Source organism: Mya arenaria, chromosome 1 (assembly GCF_026914265.1).
Source record: "Mya arenaria isolate MELC-2E11 chromosome 1, ASM2691426v1".
NCBI classification, from domain to species: Eukaryota; Metazoa; Mollusca; class Bivalvia; order Myida; family Myidae; genus Mya; species Mya arenaria.
The window spans coordinates 6,382,602-6,402,519 of record NC_069122.1 but is presented as its reverse complement, the minus strand read 5'-3'; the positions used below and the strand labels follow the sequence as shown (position 1 = coordinate 6,402,519).

General features: G+C 39.2%; 1 protein-coding gene across 1 annotated transcript; it reads right to left on the bottom strand.

The window, feature by feature from the left end:
* Positions 1–15,237: 15,237 nt before the first annotated feature.
* Positions 15,238–18,677, bottom strand: LOC128235873 (uncharacterized). The gene is made up of 5 exons (XM_052950664.1): positions 18,491–18,677; positions 18,040–18,314; positions 16,862–17,381; positions 16,411–16,685; positions 15,238–15,753 (listed from the first exon to the last, which is right to left on the bottom strand). Exons 1-5 carry the CDS (start codon positions 18,675–18,677, stop codon positions 15,238–15,240), a joined length of 1,773 nt encoding a protein of 590 aa, XP_052806624.1.
* Positions 18,678–19,918: the final 1,241 nt, after the last annotated feature.

Below are 19,918 nucleotides of genomic sequence, written 5' to 3'. Positions count from 1 at the left end.
TTTTGAAATAAACGTTAAATTTAAAATCGATTTAGAACATTGCTTTAAAATTGAAGAATCAGTAACACTCAACGTAAGTGATTAATGTTTAGTTGAAGTTTAATGTCCATCATATACTCACACTTGCTACAACGACTTCCGGAGTGCCTTGGCGAGGACGAAGATAGGAAACAGTGAAATAGTCCACGTTGTCAGCTGTCGGAAGGCGCACAGACTCCACTGGAACAGCCGGCATGAACCAGAACTTAATGATGAGTTTCTTTTTGTCCGCTACAAATGGCCTGTTGCTGTTGGGTCTAAGTTTTCCGACATCATCAGGTGTCTCATCATCTACGTCGACAATCTTATCGTCGGGAATGTACTGGGTTTGTCCATACCATCTTCAACCTCACATCTTGTTGTCATAACTGCGGTGGTAAAAAATCATAACTCATACAGTGCCATTGTCGGAATTCTGATCGTTTAATTTTAACTATGGTGCTATTTACTCTTGTTGAAAAGTCAATGTCGCAGTTTTATAGGTTTAATCTGCTATATGAAGAAATTGCTTATTTTGCGAATAACCTACCCGAACTAGTGGTGTAAGGTGTTGTTGCAGTTGTTGGCGTTACGTAAATAGTGGTCTCGAATGGTGTCGTCGTTGTCCCTTCGGATGTTGACGTAGACGTGTATGGTGTTGTCGTGGTCGTTCCATACGAGGTCGTTGTCCCTTCGGATGTTGACGTAGACGTGTATGGTGTTGTCGTGGCCGTTCCATACGAGGTCGTTGTCCCTTCGGAAGTAGAAGTCTGTATGGAGTTGTTGTCGCTGTTCCATACGAAGTCGTTGTCCCTTCAGATGATGAAGTTGAAGTCGTGTATGGTGTAGTTGACGTTGTACCATACGAAGTCGTAGTAGAGATGTATGGTGTTGTTTGTGTTATTGGTGTAGTGTATGGTGTGGTCGTTGTCGTCACTTGTTTGAAGCATGCCTTGATTGAAACACGTATTTCATCGGCTGGTTTGGATTTGCTCTATAGAACGTGATTATGACATCTACAGCATCTGGTTGTCCAGGGAACCTTACTGTCTTTGACGGTTCAACCTCCTGAATGAAGAAACAAACATGCACATGTATACCAAACATTTCAATCAATATTGCAAACCTTATTGTATGTTTCGTTACTTAATGAAAGCAATCTTCGTTAAAGATACAATCGTATTCTCATGTAAAGATAACCATAATATGTTGAAAACAATATTATTTTCCTAAGCATGTTTATCTAAGTAGATAATGACCTAAAGTAGACAATGCGGCATTGTATCGATTTAATAAAGAACTAAAAGGCAATTAAGTCATTTGGAAATGTTGTACATTTAGTTTCACACTAAAGCCAATTGATATTTCAGAACCGCTGTGTACAGCCGTCAGTCCAATCAATTTCTACCGTGTGACGAAGCTGTTTACCGAAAACACGCGTTATCTCTAGACATTTTCGGTTTAGGATTTAAATTTTAATGGCTTATAGTTAAAAAAAGACTATACTTGAGTCGGAGCGATGTGTTTTGTACATAGCGACAATTACGTTATTAACGAAGTTGGGTTTAGTAAATTTCAAGCAATACGTTACACTGATACATTTAAATAAACGTTTAAATTTAAAATTGATTTAGAACATTGCTTTAAAATTGAAGAATCAATAACACTCAACGTAAGTGATTAATGTTTGGTTTAAGTTTAATGTCCATTCATATACTCACACTTGCTACAACGACTTCCGGAGTGCCTTGGCGAGGACGAAGATAGGAAACAGTGAAATAGTCCACGTTGTCAGCTGTCGGAAGGCGCACAGACTCCACTGGAACAGCCGGCATGAACCAGAACTTAATGATGAGTTTCTTTTTGTCCGCTACAAATGGCCTGTTGCTGTTGGGTCTAAGTTTTCCGACATCATCAGGTGTCTCATCATCTACGTCGACATCTTATCGTCGGGAATGTACTGGGGTTTGTCCATACCATCTTCAACCTCACATCTTGTTGTCATAACTGCGGTGGTAAAAAATCATAACTCATACAGTGCCATTGTCGGAATTCTGAGTCGTTTAATTTTAACTATGGTGCTATTTACTCTTGTTGAAAAGTCAATGTCGCAGTTTTATAGGTTTAATCTGCTATATGAAGAAATTGCTTATTTTGCGAATAACCTACCCGAACTAGTGGTGTAAGGTGTTGTTGCAGTTGTTGGCGTTACGTAAATAGTGGTCTCGAATGGTGTCGTCGTTGTCCCTTCGGATGTTGACGTAGACGTGTATGTGTTGTCGTGGTCGTTCCATACGAGTCGTTGTCCCTTCGGATGTTGACGTAGACGTGTATGGTGTTGTCGTGGCCGTTCCATACGAGGTCGTTGTCCCTTCGGAAGTAGAAGTCGTGTATGGAGTTGTTGTCGCTGTTCCATACGAAGTCGTTGTCCCTTCAGATGATGAAGTTGAAGTCGTGTATGGAGTAGTTGACGTTGTACCATACGAAGTCGTAGTAGAGATGTATGGTGTTGTTTGTGTTATTGGTGTAGTGTATGGTGTGGTCGTTGTCGTCACTTGTTTGAAGCATGCCTTGATTGAAACACGTATTTTCATCGGCTGGTTTGGATTTGCTCTATAGAACGTGATTATGACATCTACAGCATCTGGTTGTCCAGGGAACCTTACTGTCTTTGACGGTTCAACCTCCTGAATGAAGAAACAAACATGCACATGTATACCAAACATTTCAATCAAATATTGCAAACCTTATTGTATGTTTCGTTACTTAATGAAAGCAATCTTCGTCAAAGATACAATCGTATTCTCATGTAAAGATAACCATAATATGTTGAAAACAATATTATTTTCCTAAGCATGTTTATCTAAGTAGATAATGACCTAAAGTAGACAATGCGGCATTGTATCGATTTAATAAAGAACTAAAAGGCAATTAGTCATTTAGAAATGCTGTACATTTAGTTTCACACTAAAGCCAATTGAATTTCAGAACCGCTGTGTACAGCCGTCAGTCCAATCAATTTCTACCGTGTGATGAAGCTGTTTACCGAAAACACGCGTTATCTCTAGACATTTTCGGTTAAGGATTTAAATTTTAATGGCTTATAGTTAAAAAAGAAAGACTTATACTTGAGTCGGAGCGATGTGTTTTGTACATAGCGACAATTACGTTATTAAACGAAGTTGGGTTAGTAAATTTCAAGCAATACGTTACACTGATACATTTTGAAATAAACGTTAAATTTAAAATTGATTTAGAACATTGCTTTAAAATTGAAGAATCAGTAACACTCAACGTAAGTGATTAATGTTTGGTTGAAGTTTAATGTCCATTCATATACTCACACTTGCTACAACGACTTCCGGAGTGCCTTGGCGAGGACGAAGATAGGAAACAGTGAAATAGTCCACGTTGTCAGCTGTCGGAAGGCGCACAGACTCCACTGGAACAGCCGGCATGAACCAGAACTTAATGATGAGTTTCTTTTTGTCCGCTACAAATGGCCTGTTGCTGTTGGGTCTAAGTTTTCCGACATCATCAGGTGTCTCATCATCTACGTCGACAATCTTATCGTCGGGAATGTACTGGGGTTTGCCATACCATCTTCAACCTCACATCTTGTTGTCATAACTGCGGTGGTAAAAAATCATAACTCATACAGTGCCATTGTCGGAATTCTGAGTCGTTTAATTTTAACTATGGTGCTATTTACTCTTGTTGAAAAGTCAATGTCGCAGTTTTATAGGTTTAATCTGCTATATGAAGAAATTGCTTATTTTGCGAATAACCTACCCGAACTAGTGGTGTAAGGTGTTGTTGCAGTTGTTGGCGTTACGTAAATAGTGGTCTCGAATGGTGTCGTCGTTGTCCCTTCGGATGTTGACGTAGACGTGTATGGTGTTGTCGTGGTCGTTCCATACGAGGTCGTTGTCCCTTCGGATGTTGACGTAGACGTGTATGGTGTTGTCGTGGCCGTTCCATACGAGGTCGTTGTCCCTTCGGAAGTAGAAGTCGTGTATGGAGTTGTTGTCGCTGTTCCATACGAAGTCGTTGTCCCTTCAGATGATGAAGTTGAAGTCGTGTATGGAGTAGTTGACGTTGTACCATACGAAGTCGTAGTAGAGATGTATGGTGTTGTTTGTGTTATTGGTGTAGTGTATGGTGTGGTCGTTGTCGTCACTTGTTTGAAGCATGCCTTGATTGAAACACGTATTTTCATCGGCTGGTTTGGATTTGCTCTATAGAACGTGATTATGACATCTACAGCATCTGGTTGTCCAGGGAACCTTACTGTCTTTGACGGTTCAACCTCCTGAATGAAGAAACAAACATGCACATGTATACCAAACATTTCAATCAAATATTGCAAACCTTATTGTATGTTTCGTTACTAAATGAAAGCAATCTTCGTTAAAGATACAATCGTATTCTCATGTAAAGATAACCATAATATGTTAAAAACAATATTATTTTCCTAAGCATGCTTATCTAAGTAGATAATGACCTAAAGTAGACAATGCGGCATTGTATCGATTTAATGAACTAAAAGGCAATTAAGTCATTTGGAAATGTTGTACATTTAGTTTCACACTAAAGCCAATTGATATTTCAGAACCGCTGTGTACAGCCGTCAGTCCAATCAATTTCTACCGTGTGACGAAGCTGTTTACCGAAAACACGCGTTATCTCTAGACATTTTCGGTTTAGGATTTAAATTTTAATGGCTTATAGTTAAAAAAGACTATACTTGAGTCGGAGCGATGTGTTTTGTACATAGCGACAATTACGTTATTAACGAAGTTGGGTTTAGTAAATTTCAAGCAATACGTTACACTGATACATTTTGAAATAAACGTTAATTTAAAATTGATTTAGAACATTGCTTTAAAATTGAAGAATCAATAACACTCAAGTAAGTGATTAATGTTTAGGTTGAAGTTTAATGTCCATTCATATACTCACACTTGCTACAACGACTTCCGGAGTGCCTTGGCGAGGACGAAGATAGGAAACAGTGAAATAGTCCACGTTGTCAGCTGTCGGAAGGCGCACAGACTCCACTGGAACAGCCGGCATGAACCAGAACTTAATGATGAGTTTCTTTTTGTCCGCTACAAATGGCCTGTTGCTGTTGGGTCTAAGTTTTCCGACATCATCAGGTGTCTCATCATCTACGTCGACAATCTTATCGTCGGGAATGTACTGGGGTTTGTCCATACCATCTTCAACCTCACATCTTGTTGTCATAACTGCGGTGGTAAAAAATCATAACTCATACAGTGCCATTGTCGGAATTCTGAGTCGTTTAATTTAACTAATGGTGCTATTTACTCTTGTTGAAAAGTCAATGTCGCAGTTTTATAGGTTTAATCTGCTATATGAAGAAATTGCTTATTTTGCGAATAACCTACCCGAACTAGTGGTGTAAGGTGTTGTTGCAGTTGTTGGCGTTACGTAAATAGTGGTCTCGAATGGTGTCGTCGTTGTCCCTTCGGATGTTGACGTAGACGTGTATGGTGTTGTCGTGGTCGTTCCATACGAGGTCGTTGTCCCTTCGGATGTTGACGTAGACGTGTATGGTGTTGTCGTGGCCGTTCCATACGAGGTCGTTGTCCCTTCGGAAGTAGAAGTCGTGTATGGAGTTGTTGTCGCTGTTCCATACGAAGTCGTTGTCCCTTCAGATGATGAAGTTGAAGTCGTGTATGGAGTAGTTGACGTTGTACCATACGAAGTCGTAGTAGAGATGTATGGTGTTGTTTGTGTTATTGGTGTAGTGTATGGTGGTGGTCGTTGTCGTCACTTGTTTGAAGCATGCCTTGATTGAAACACGTATTTTCATCGGCTGGTTTGGATTTGCTCTATAGAACGTGATTATGACATCTACAGCATCTGGTTGTCCAGGGAACCTTACTGTCTTTGACGGTTCAACCTCCTGAATGAAAAACAAACATGCACATGTATACCAAACATTTCAATCAAATATTGCAAACTTATTGTATGTTTCGTTACTTAATGAAAGCAATCTTCGTTAAAGATACAATCGTATTCTCATGTAAAGATAACCATAATATGTTGAAAACAATATTATTTTCCTAAGCATGTTTATCTAAGTAGATAATGACCTAAAGTAGACAATGCGGCATTGTATCGATTTAATAAAGAACTAAAAGGCAATTTAGTCATTTGAAATGCTGTACATTTAGTTTCACACTAAAGCCAATTGATATTTCAGAACCGCTGTGTACAGCCGTCAGTCCAATCAATTTCTACCGTGTGATGAAGCTGTTTACCGAAAACACGCGTTATCTCTAGACATTTTCGGTTTAAGGATTTAAATTTTAATGGCTTATAGTTAAAAAAGACTTTACTTGAGTCGGAGCGATGTGTTTTGTACATAGCGACCATTATGTTATTACAGAAGTTGGGTTTAGTAAATTTCAAGCAATACGTTACACTGATACATCTCTAAATAAAGGTTAAATTTAAAATCGATTTAGAACATTGCTTTCAAATTGAAGAATCAATAACACTCAACGTAAGTGATTAATGTTTAGTTGAAGTTTGAATGTCCATTCATATACTCACACTTGCTACAACGACTTCCGGAGTGCCTTGGCGAGGACGAAGATAGGAAACAGTGAAATAGTCCACGTTGTCAGCTGTCGGAAGGCGCACAGACTCCACTGGAACAGCCGGCATAAACCAGAACTTAATGATGAGTTTATTTTTGTCCGCTACAAATGGCCTGTTGCTGTTGGGTCTAAGTTTTCCGACATCATCAGGTGTCTCATCATCTACGTCGACAATCTTATCGTCGGGAATGTACTGGGGTTTCGTCCATACCTTCTTCAACCTCACATCTTGTTGTCATAACTGCGGTGGTAAAAAATCATAACTCATACAGTGCCATTGTCGGAATTCTGAGTCGTTTAATTTTAACTAAATGGTGCTATTTACTCTTGTTGAAAAGTCAAAGTCGCAGTTTTATAGGTTTGATCTGCTATATGAAGAAATTGCTTTATTTTGCGAATAACCTACCCGAACTAGTGGTGTAAGGTGTTGTTGCAGTTGTTGGCGTGACGTAAATAGTGGTCTCGAATGGTGTCGTCGTTGTCCCTTCGGATGTTGACGTAGACGTGTATGGTGTTGTCGTGGTCGTTCCATACGAGGTCGTTGTCCCTTCGGATGTTGACGTAGACGTGTATGGTGTTGTCGTGGTCGTTCCATACGAGGTCGTTGTCCCTTCGGAAGTGGAAGTCGTGTATGGAGTTGTAGTCGCTGTTCCATACGAAGTCGTTGTACCTTCAGATGATGAAGTTGAAGTCGTGTATGGAGTAGTTGACGTTGTTCCATACGAAGTCGTAGTAGAGATGTATGGTGTTGTTTGTGTATTGGTGTAGTGTATGGTGTGGTCGTTGTCGTCACTTGTTTGAAGCATGCCTTGATTGAAACACGTATTTTCATCGGCTGGTTTGGATTTGCTCTATAGAACGTGATTATGACATCTACAGCATCTGGTTGTCCAGGGAACCTTACTGTCTTTGACGGTTCAACCTCCTGAATGAAGAAAACAGACATGCACATGTATACCAAACATTTCAATCAACTATTGCAAACATTATGTATGTTTCGTTACTTAATGAAAGCAATCTGTCGTTAAAGATACAATCGTATTCTCATTTAAAGATAACCATAAATATGTTAGAAACAATAGCATTTTCCTAAGCATGTTTATCCAAGTAGATAATGACCTAAAGTAGACAATGCGGCATTGTATCGATTGAAATAAATGAACTAAAAAGGCAACGTTAGTCAGTTTGGAAATATTGTACATTTAGTTTCACATTAAAGCCAATTGATATTTCAGAACCGCTGTGTACAGCCGTCAGTCCAATCAATTTCTATCCGTGTGACGAAGCTGTTTACCTGAAAACACTCTTTATCTTTAGACAGTGTCGGTTAAAGGATTTAAATGTTAATGGACTTATCGTTAAAAAAAGAGTTATACTTGAGTCGGAGCAATAGTGTTTTGTACATAGCGACCATTATGTTATTACCGAAGTTGGGTTTAGTAAATTTCAAGCAATACGTTACACTGATACATCTCTAAATAAACGTTAAATTTAAAATCGATTAGAACATTGCTTTCAAAATTGAAGAATCAATAACACTCAAAGTAAGTGATTAATGTTTAGTTGAAGTTTGAATGTCCATTCATATACTCACACTTGCTACAACGACTTCCGGAGTGCCTTGGCGAGGACGAAGATAGGAAACAGTGAAATAGTCCACGTTGTCAGCTGTCGGAAGGCGCACAGACTCCACTGGAACAGCCGGCATGAAACCAGAACTTAATGATGAGTTTCTTTTTGTCCGCTACAAATGGCCTGTTGCTGTTGGGTCTAAGTTTTCCGACATCATCAGGTGTCTCATCATCTACGTCGACAATCTTATCGTCGGGAATGTACTGGGGTTTGTCCATACCATTCTTCAACCTCACATCTTGTTGTCATAACTGCGGTGGTAAAAAAATCATAACTCATACAGTGCCATTGTCGGAATTCTGAGTCGTTTAATTTTAACTAATGGTGCTATTTACTCTTGTTGAAAAGTCAATGTCGGCAGTTTTATAGGTTTGAATCTGCTATATGAAGAAATTGCTTATTTTGCGAATAACCTACCCGAACTAGTGGTGTAAGGTGTTGTTGCAGGTTGTTGGCGTTACGTAAATAGTGGTCTCGAATGGTGTCGTCGTTGTCCCTTCGGATGTTGACGTAGACGTGTATGGTGTTGTCGTGGTCGTTCCATACGAGGTCGTTGTCCCTTCGGCTGTTGACGTAGACGTGTATGGTGTTGTCGTGGCCGTTCCATACGAGGTCGTTGTCCCTTCGGAAGTAGAAGTCGTGTATGGAGTTGTTAGTCGCTGTTCCATACGAAGTCGTTGTACCTTCAGATGATGAAGTTGAAGTCGTGTATGGAGTAGTTGACGTTGTACCATACGAAGTCGTAGTAGAGATGTATGGTGTTGTTTGTGTTATTGGTGTAGTGTATGGTGTGGTCGTTGTCGTCACTTGTTTGAAGCATGCCTTGATTGAAACACGTATTTTCATCGGCTGGTTTGGATTTGCTCTATAGAACGTGATTATGACATCTACAGCATCTGGTTGTCCAGGGAACCTTACTGTCTTTGACGGTTCAACCTCCTGAATGAAGAAACAGACATGCACATGTATACCAAACATTTCAATCAAATATTGCAAACATTATATGTATGTTTCGTTACTTAATGAAAGCAATCTGTCGTTAAAGATACAATCGTATTCTCATGTAAAGATAACCATAAATATGTTAGAAACAATAGTATTTTCCTAAGCATGTTTATCTAAGTAGATAATGACCTAAAGTAGACAATGCGGCATTTATCGATTTAATAAAGAACTAAAAGGCAAGTAGTCGTTTGGAAATATTGTACATTTAGTTTCACACTAAAACCAATTGATATTTCAGAACCGCTGTGTACAGCCGTCAGTCCAATCAATTTCTATCCGTGTGACGAAGCTGTTTACTGAAAACACTCTTTATCTTTAGACAGTGTCGGTAAGGATTTAAATGTTAATGACTTATCGTTAAAAAAAGAGCTATACTTGAGTCGGAGCAATAGGTTTTGTACATAGCGACCATTATGTTATTAACCGAAGTTGGGTTTAGTAAATTTCAAGCAATACGTTACACTGATACATCTCTGAAATAAAGGTTAAATTTAAAATCGATTTAGAACATTGCTTTCAAATTGAAGAATCAATAACACTCAAAGTAAGTGATTAATGTTTAGTTGAAGTTTGAATGTCCATTCATATACTCACACTTGCTACAACGACTTCCGGAGTGCCTTGGCGAGGACGAAGATAGGAAACAGTGAAATAGTCCACGTTGTCAGCTGTCGGAAGGCGCACAGACTCCACTGGAACAGCCGGCATGAACCAGAACTTAATGATGAGTTTATTTTTGTCCGCTACAAATGGCCTGTTGCTGTTGGGTCTAAGTTTTCCGACATCATCAGGTGTCTCATCATCTACGTCGACAATCTTATCGTCGGGAATGTACTGGGGTTCGTCCATACCATTCTTCAACCTCACATCTTGTTGTCATAACTGCGGTGGTAAAAAATCATAACTCATACAGTGCCATTGTCGGAATTCTGAGTCGTTTAATTTTAACTAAGGTGCTATTTACTCTTGTTGAAAAGTCAAATGTCGCAGTTTTATAGGTTTGAATCTGCTATATGAAGAAATTGCTTATTTTGCGAATAACCTACCCGAACTAGTGGTGTAAGGTGTTGTTGCAGTTGTTGGCGTGACGTAAATAGTGGTCTCGAATGGTGTCGTCGTTGTCCCTTCGGATGTTGACGTAGACGTGTATGGTGTTGTCGTGGTCGTTCCATACGAGGTCGTTGTCCCTTCGGCTGTTGACGTAGACGTGTATGGTGTTGTCGTGGCCGTTCCATACGAGGTCGTTGTCCCTTCGGAAGTAGAAGTCGTGTATGGAGTTGTTGTCGCTGTTCCATACGAAGTCGTTGTCCCTTCAGATGATGAAGTTGAAGTCGTGTATGGAGTAGTTGACGTTGTACCATACGAAGTCGTAGTAGAGATGTATGGTGTTGTTTGTGTTATTGGTGTAGTGTATGGTGTGGTCGTTGTCGTCACTTGTTTGAAGCATGCCTTGATTGAAACACGTATTTTCATCGGCTGGTTTGGATTTGCTCTATAGAACGTGATTATGACATCTACAGCATCTGGTTGTCCAGGGAACCTTACTGTCTTTGACGGTTCAACCTCCTGAATGAAGAAACAAACATGCACATGTATACCAAACATTTCAATCAAATATTGCAAACCTTATTGTATGTTTCGTTACTTAATGAAAGCAATCTTCGTTAAAGATACAATCGTATTCTCATGTAAAGATAACCATAATATGTTGAAAACAATATTATTTTCCTAAGCATGTTTATCTAAGTAGATAATGACCTAAAGTAGACAATGCGGCATTGTATCGATTTAATAATGAACTAAAAGGCAATTAAGTCATTTGGAAATGTTGTACATTTAGTTTCACACTAAAGCCAATTGATATTTCAGAACCGCTGTGTACAGCCGTCAGTCCAATCAATTTCTACCGTGTGACTGAAGCTGTTTACCTGAAAAGCACGCGTTATCTCTAGACATTTTCGGTTAAGGATTTAAATTTTAATGGCTTATAGTTAAAAAAAGACTTATACTTGAGTCGGAGCGATAGTGTTTTGTACATAGCGACAATTACGTTATTAACGAAGTTGGGTTTAGTAAATTTCAAGCAATACGTTACACTGATACATTTTGAAATAAACGTTAAATTTAAAATCGATTTAGAACATTGCTTTAAAATTGAAGAATCAATAACACTCAACGTAAGTGATTAATGTTTAGTTGAAGTTTGAATGTCCATTCATATACTCACACTTGCTACAACGACTTCCGGAGTGCCTTGGCGAGGACGAAGATAGGAAACAGTGAAATAGTCCACGTTGTCAGCTGTCGGAAGGCGCACAGACTCCACTGGAACAGCCGGCATGAAACCAGAACTTAATGATGAGTTTATTTTTGTCCGCTACAAATGGCCTGTTGCTGTTGGGTCTAAGTTTTCCGACATCATCAGGTGTCTCATCATCTACGTCGACAATCTTATCGTCGGGAATGTACTGGGGTTTCGTCCATACCATTCTTCAACCTCACATCTTGTTGTCATAACTGCGGTGGTAAAAAATCATAACTCATACAGTGCCATTGTCGGAATTCTGAGTCGTTTAATTTTAACTAAAGTGCTATTTACTCTTGTTGAAAAGTCAAATGTCGCAGTTTTATAGGTTTAATCTGCTATATGAAGAAATTGTTTATTTTGCGAATAACCTACCCGAACTAGTGGTGTAAGGTGTTGTTGCAGTTGTTGGCGTGACGTAAATAGTGGTCTCGAATGGTGTCGTCGTTGTCCCTTCGGATGTTGACGTAGACGTGTATGGTGTTGTCGTGGTCGTTCCATACGAGGTCGTTGTCCCTTCGGATGTTGACGTAGACGTGTATGGTGTTGTCGTGGTCCGTTCCATACGAGGTCGTTGTCCCTTCGGAAGTAGGAAGTCGTGTATGGAGTTGTAGTCGCTGTTCCATACGAAGTCGTTGTACCTTCAGATGATGAAGTTGAAGTCGTGTATGGAGTAGTTGACGTTGTACCATACGAAGTCGTAGTAGAGATGTATGGTGTTGTTTGTGTCATTGGTGTAGTGTATGGTGTGGTCGTTGTCGTCACTTGTTTGAAGCATGCCTTGATTGAAACACGTATTTTCATCGGCTGGTTTGGATTTGCTCTATAGAACGTGATTATGACATCTACAGCATCTGGTTGTCCAGGGAACCTTACTGTCTTTGACGGTTCAACCTCCTGAATGAAAAACAGACATGCACATGTATACCAAACATTTCAATCAACTATTGCAAACATTATAGTATGTTTCGTTACTTAATGAAAGCAATTGTCGTTAAAGATACAATCGTATTCTCATTTAAAGATAACCAAAATATGTTAGAAACAATAGCATTTTCCTAAACATGTTTATCCAAGTAGATAATGACCTAAAGTAGACAATGCGGCATTTTATCGATTGAAAAAAGAACTAAAAGGCAACGTAGTCGTTTGGAAATATTGTACATTTAGTTTCACATTAAAACCAATTGATATTTCAGAACCGCTGTGTACAGCCGTCAGTCCAATCAATTTCTATCGTGTGACGAAGCTGTTTGCTGAAAACACTCTTTATCTTTAGACAGTGTCCGGTAAAGGATTTAAATGTCAATGACTTATCGTTAAAAAAGAGTTATACTTTAGTCGGAGCAATAGGTTTTGTACATAGCGACCATTATGTTATTACCGAAGTTGGGTTTAGTAAATTTCAAGCAATACGTTACACTGATACATCTCTAAATAAAGGTTAAATTTAAAATCGATTTAGAACATTGCTTTCAAATTGAAGAATCAATAACACTCAAAGTAAGTGATTAATGTTTAGTTGAAGTTTGAATGTCCATTCATATACTCACACTTGCTACAACGACTTCCGGAGTGCCTTGGCGAGGACGAAGATAGGAAACAGTGAAATAGTCCACGTTGTCAGCTGTCGGAAGGCGCACAGACTCCACTGGAACAGCCGGCATAAACCAGAACTTAATGATGAGTTTATTTTTGTCCGCTACAAATGGCCTGTTGCTGTTGGGTCTAAGTTTTCCGACATCATCAGGTGTCTCATCATCTACGTCGACAATCTTATCGTCGGGAATGTACTGGGGTTTCGTCCATACCTTCTTCAACCTCACATCTTGTTGTCATAACTGCGGTGGTAAAAAATCATAACTCATACAGTGCCATTGTCGGAATTCTGAGTCGTTTAATTTTAACTAATAGGTGCTATTTACTCTTGTTGAAAAGTCAAATGTCGCAGTTTTATAGGTTTGAATCTGCTATATGAAGAAATTGTTTATTTTGCGAATAACCTACCCGAACTAGTGGTGTAAGGTGTTGTTGCAGTTGTTGGCGTTACGTAAATAGTGGTCTCGAATGGTGTCGTCGTTGTCCCTTCGGATGTTGACGTAGACGTGTATGGTGTTGTCGTGGTCGTTCCATACGAGGTCGTTGTCCCTTCGGATGTTGACGTAGACGTGTATGGTGTTGTCGTGGTCCGTTCCATACGAGGTCGTTGTCCCTTCGGAAGTAGGAAGTCGTGTATGGAGTTGTTAGTCGCTGTTCCATACGAAGTCGTTGTACCTTCAGATGATGAAGTTGAAGTCGTGTATGGAGTAGTTGACGTTGTTACCATACGAAGTCGTAGTAGAGATGTATGGTGTTGTTTGTGTTCATTGGTGTAGTGTATGGTGTGGTCGTTGTCGTCACTTGTTTGAAGCATGCCTTGATTGAAACACGTATTTTCATCGGCTGGTTTGGATTTGCTCTATAGAACGTGATTATGACATCTACAGCATCTGGTTGTCCAGGGAACCTTACTGTCTTTGACGGTTCAACCTCCTGAATGAAAAACAGACATGCACATGTATACCAAACATTTCAATCAACTATTGCAAACATTATAGTATGTTTCGTTACTTAATGAAAGCAATTGTCGTTAAAGATACAATCGTATTCTCATTTAAAGATAACCAAAATATGTTAGAAACAATAGCATTTTCCTAAACATGTTTATCCAAGTAGATAATGACCTAAAGTAGACAATGCGGCATTTTATCGATTGAAAAAGAACTAAAAGGCAACGTAGTCGTTTGGAAATATTGTACATTTAGTTTCACATTAAAACCAATTGATATTTCAGAACCGCTGTGTACAGCCGTCAGTCCAATCAATTTCTACCGTGTGACGAAGCTGTTTACTGAAAACACTCTTTATCTTTAGACAGTGTCGGTAAAGGATTTAAATGTTAATGACTTATCGTTAAAAAAGAGTTATACTTTAGTCGGAGCAATAGTGTTTTGTACATAGCGACCATTATGTTATTACCGAAGTTGGGTTTAGTAAATTTCAAGCAATACGTTACACTGATACATCTCTAAATAAAGGTTAAATTTAAAATCGATTTAGAACATTGCTTTCAAATTGAAGAATCAATAACACTCAAAGTAAGTGATTAATGTTTAGTTGAAGTTTGAATGTCCATTCATATACTCACACTTGCTACAACGACTTCCGGAGTGCCTTGGCGAGGACGAAGATAGGAAACAGTGAAATAGTCCACGTTGTCAGCTGTCGGAAGGCGCACAGACTCCACTGGAACAGCCGGCATAAACCAGAACTTAATGATGAGTTTATTTTTGTCCGCTACAAATGGCCTGTTGCTGTTGGGTCTAAGTTTTCCGACATCATCAGGTGTCTCATCATCTACGTCGACAATCTTATCGTCGGGAATGTACTGGGGTTTCGTCCATACCATTCTTCAACCTCACATCTTGTTGTCATAACTGCGGTGGTAAAAAATCATAACTCATACAGTGCCATTGTCGGAATTCTGAGTCGTTTAATTTTAACTATAGGTGCTATTTACTCTTGTTGAAAAGTCAAATGTCGCAGTTTTATAGGTTTGATCTGCTATATGAAGAAATTGCTTATTTTGCGAATAACCTACCCGAACTAGTGGTGTAAGGTGTTGTTGCAGTTGTTGGCGTGACGTAAATAGTGGTCTCGAATGGTGTCGTCGTTGTCCCTTCGGATGTTGACGTAGACGTGTATGGTGTTGTCGTGGTCGTTCCATACGAGGTCGTTGTCCCTTCGGCTGTTGACGTAGACGTGTATGGTGTTGTCGTGGTCGTTCCATACGAGGTCGTTGTCCCTTCGGAAGTAGGAAGTCGTGTATGGAGTTGTAGTCGCTGTTCCATACGAAGTCGTTGTCCCTTCAGATGATGAAGTTGAAGTCGTGTATGGAGTAGTTGACGTTGTTCCATACGAAGTCGTAGTAGAGATGTATGGTGTTGTTTGTGTCATTGGTGTAGTGTATGGTGTGGTCGTTGTCGTCACTTGTTTGAAGCATGCCTTGATTGAAACACGTATTTTCATCGGCTGGTTTGGATTTGCTCTATAGAACGTGATTATGACATCTACAGCATCTGGTTGTCCAGGGAACCTTACTGTCTTTGACGGTTCAACCTCCTGAATGAAAAACAGAACATGCACATGTATACCAAACATTTCAATCAACTATTGCAAACATTATAGTATGTTTCGTTACTTAATGAAAGCAATTGTCGTTAAAGATACAATCGTATTCTCATTTAAAGATAACCAAAATATGTTAGAAACAATAGCATTTTCCTAAACATGTTTATCCAAGTAGATAATGACCTAAAGTAGACAATGCGGCATTTTATCGATTGAAAAAAGAACTAAAAGGCAACGTAGTCGTTTGGAAATATTGTACATTTAGTTTCACATTAAAACCAATTGATATTTCAGAACCGCTGTGTACAGCCGTCAGTCCAATCAATTTCTATCGTGTGACGAAGCTGTTTACTGAAAACACTCTTTATCTTTAGACAGTGTCCGGTAAAGGATTTAAATGTTAATGACTTATCGTTAAAAAAGAGTTATACTTTAGTCGGAGCAATAGGTTTTGTACATAGCGACCATTATGTTATTACCGAAGTTGGGTTTAGTAAATTTCAAGCAATACGTTACACTGATACATCTCTAAATAAAGGTTAAATTTAAAATCGATTTAGAACATTGCTTTCAAATTGAAGAATCAATAACACTCAAAGTAAGTGATTAATGTTTAGTTGAAGTTTGAATGTCCATTCATATACTCACACTTGCTACAACGACTTCCGGAGTGCCTTGGCGAGGACGAAGATAGGAAACAGTGAAATAGTCCACGTTGTCAGCTGTCGGAAGGCGCACAGACTCCACTGGAACAGCCGGCATGAACCAGAACTTAATGATGAGTTTATTTTTGTCCGCTACAAATGGCCTGTTGCTGTTGGGTCTAAGTTTTCCGACATCATCAGGTGTCTCATCATCTACGTCGACAATCTTATCGTCGGGAATGTACTGGGGTTTCGTCCATACCATCTTCAACCTCACATCTTGTTGTCATAACTGCGGTGGTAAAAAAATCATAACTCATACAGTGCCATTGTCGGAATTCTGAGTCGTTTAATTTTAACTATGGTGCTATTTACTCTTGTTGAAAAGTCAATGTCGCAGTTTTATAGGTTTAATCTGCTATATGAAGAAATTGCTTATTTTGCGAATAACCTACCCGAACTAGTGGTGTAAGGTGTTGTTGCAGTTGTTGGCGTTACGTAAATAGTGGTCTCGAATGGTGTCGTCGTTGTCCCTTCGGATGTTGACGTAGACGTGTATGGTGTTGTCGTGGTCGTTCCATACGAGGTCGTTGTCCCTTCGGATGTTGACGTAGACGTGTATGGTGTTGTCGTGGTCGTTCCATACGAGGTCGTTGTCCCTTCGGAAGTGGAAGTCGTGTATGGAGTTGTAGTCGCTGTTCCATACGAAGTCGTTGTACCTTCAGATGATGAAGTTGAAGTCGTGTATGGAGTAGTTGACGTTGTACCATACGAAGTCGTAGTAGAGATGTATGGTGTTGTTTGTGTCATTGGTGTAGTGTATGGTGTGGTCGTTGTCGTCACTTGTTTGAAGCATGCCTTGATTGAAACACGTATTTTCATCGGCTGGTTTGGATTTGCTCTATAGAACGTGATTATGACATCTACAGCATCTGGTTGTCCAGGGAACCTTACTGTCTTTGACGGTTCAACCTCCTGAATGAAAAACAGACATGCACATGTATACCAAACATTTCAATCAACTATTGCAAACATTATAGTATGTTTCGTTACTTAATGAAAGCAATTGTCGTTAAAGATACAATCGTATTCTCATTTAAAGATAACCAAAATATGTTAGAAACAATAGCATTTTCCTAAACATGTTTATCCAAGTAGATAATGACCTAAAGTAGACAATGCGGCATTTTATCGATTGAAAAAAGAACTAAAAGGCAACGTAGTCGTTTGGAAATATTGTACATTTAGTTTCACATTAAAACCAATTGATATTTCAGAACCGCTGTGTACAGCCGTCAGTCCAATCAATTTCTATCCGTGTGACGAAGCTGTTTACTGAAAACACTCTTTATCTTTAGACAGTGTCCGGTAAAGGATTTAAATGTTAATGACTTATCGTTAAAAAAGAGTTATACTTTAGTCGGAGCAATAGTGTTTTGTACATAGCGACCATTATGTTATTACCGAAGTTGGGTTTAGTAAATTTCAAGCAATACGTTACACTGATACATCTCTAAATAAAGGTTAAATTTAAAATCGATTTAGAACATTGCTTTCAAATTGAAGAATCAATAACACTCAAAGTAAGTGATTAATGTTTAGTTGAAGTTTGAATGTCCATTCATATACTCACACTTGCTACAACGACTTCCGGAGTGCCTTGGCGAGGACGAAGATAGGAAACAGTGAAATAGTCCACGTTGTCAGCTGTCGGAAGGCGCACAGACTCCACTGGAACAGCCGGCATAAACCAGAACTTAATGATGAGTTTATTTTTGTCCGCTACAAATGGCCTGTTGCTGTTGGGTCTAAGTTTTCCGACATCATCAGGTGTCTCATCATCTACGTCGACAATCTTATCGTCGGGAATGTACTGGGGTTCGTCCATACCATTCTTCAACCTCACATCTTGTTGTCATAACTGCGGTGGTAAAAAATCATAACTCATACAGTGCCATTGTCGGAATTCTGAGTCGTTTAATTTTAACTAAAGGTGCTATTTACTCTTGTTGAAAAGTCAATGTCGCAGTTTTATAGGTTTGATCTGCTATATGAAGAAATTGTTTATTTTGCGAATAACCTACCCGAACTAGTGGTGTAAGGTGTTGTTGCAGTTGTTGGCGTGACGTAAATAGTGGTCTCGAATGGTGTCGTCGTTGTCCCTTCGGATGTTGACGTAGACGTGTATGGTGTTGTCGTGGTCGTTCCATACGAGGTCGTTGTCCCTTCGGAAGTGGAAGTCGTGTATGGAGTTGTTAGTCGCTGTTCCATACGAAGTCGTTGTACCTTCAGATGATGAAGTTGAAGTCGTGTATGGAGTAGTTGACGTTGTTCCATACGAAGTCGTAGTAGAGATGTATGGTGTTGTTTGTGTCATTGGTGTAGTGTATGGTGTGGTCGTTGTCGTCACTTGTTTGAAGCATGCCTTGATTGAAACACGTATTTTCATCGGCTGGTTTGGATTTGCTCTATAGAACGTGATTATGACATCTACAGCATCTGGTTGTCCAGGAACCTTACTGTCTTTGACGGTTCAACCTCCTGAATGAAGAAACAGACATGCACATGTATACCAAACATTTCAATCAACTATTGCAAACATTATTAGTATGTTTCGTTACTTAATGAAAGCAATTGTCGTTAAAGATACAATCGTATTCTCATGTAAAGATAACCATAATATGTTAGAAAACAATATTATTTCCCTAAGCATGTTTATCTAAGTAGATAATGACCTAAAGTAGACAATGCGGCATTGTATCGATTTAATAAAGAACTAAAAGGCAACTTAGTCATTTGGAAATGTTGTACATTTAGTTTCACACTAAAGCCAATTGATATTTCAGAACCGCTGTGTACAGCCGTCAGTCCAATCAATTTGTACCGTGTGACGAAGCTGTTTACCGAAAAGACGCGTTATCTCTAGACATTTTCGGTTAAGGATTTAAATTTTAATGGCTTATAGTTAAAAAAAGACCTTATACTTGAGTCGGAGCGATGTGTTTTGTACATAGCGACAATAACGTTATTAACGAAGTTGGGTTTAGTAAATTTCAAGCAATACGTTACACTGATACATTTTGAAATAAACGTTAAATTTAAAATTGATTTAGAACATTGCTTTAAAATTGAAGAATCAATAACACTCAACGTAAGTTATTAATGTTTAGTTGAAGTTTAATGTCCATTCATATACTCACACTTGCTACAACGACTTCCGGAGTGCCTTGGCGAGGACGAAGATAGGAAACAGTGAAATAGTCCACGTTGTCAGCTGTCGGAAGGCGCACAGACTCCACTGGAACAGCCGGCATAAACCAGAACTTAATGATGAGTTTCTTTTTGTCCGCTACAAATGGCCTGTTGCTGTTGGGTCTAAGTTTTCCGACATCATCAGGTGTCTCATCATCTACGTCGACAATCTTATCGTCGGGAATGTACTGGGGTTCGTCCATACCATCTTCAACCTCACATCTTGTTGTCATAACTGCGGTGGTAAAAAATCATAGCTC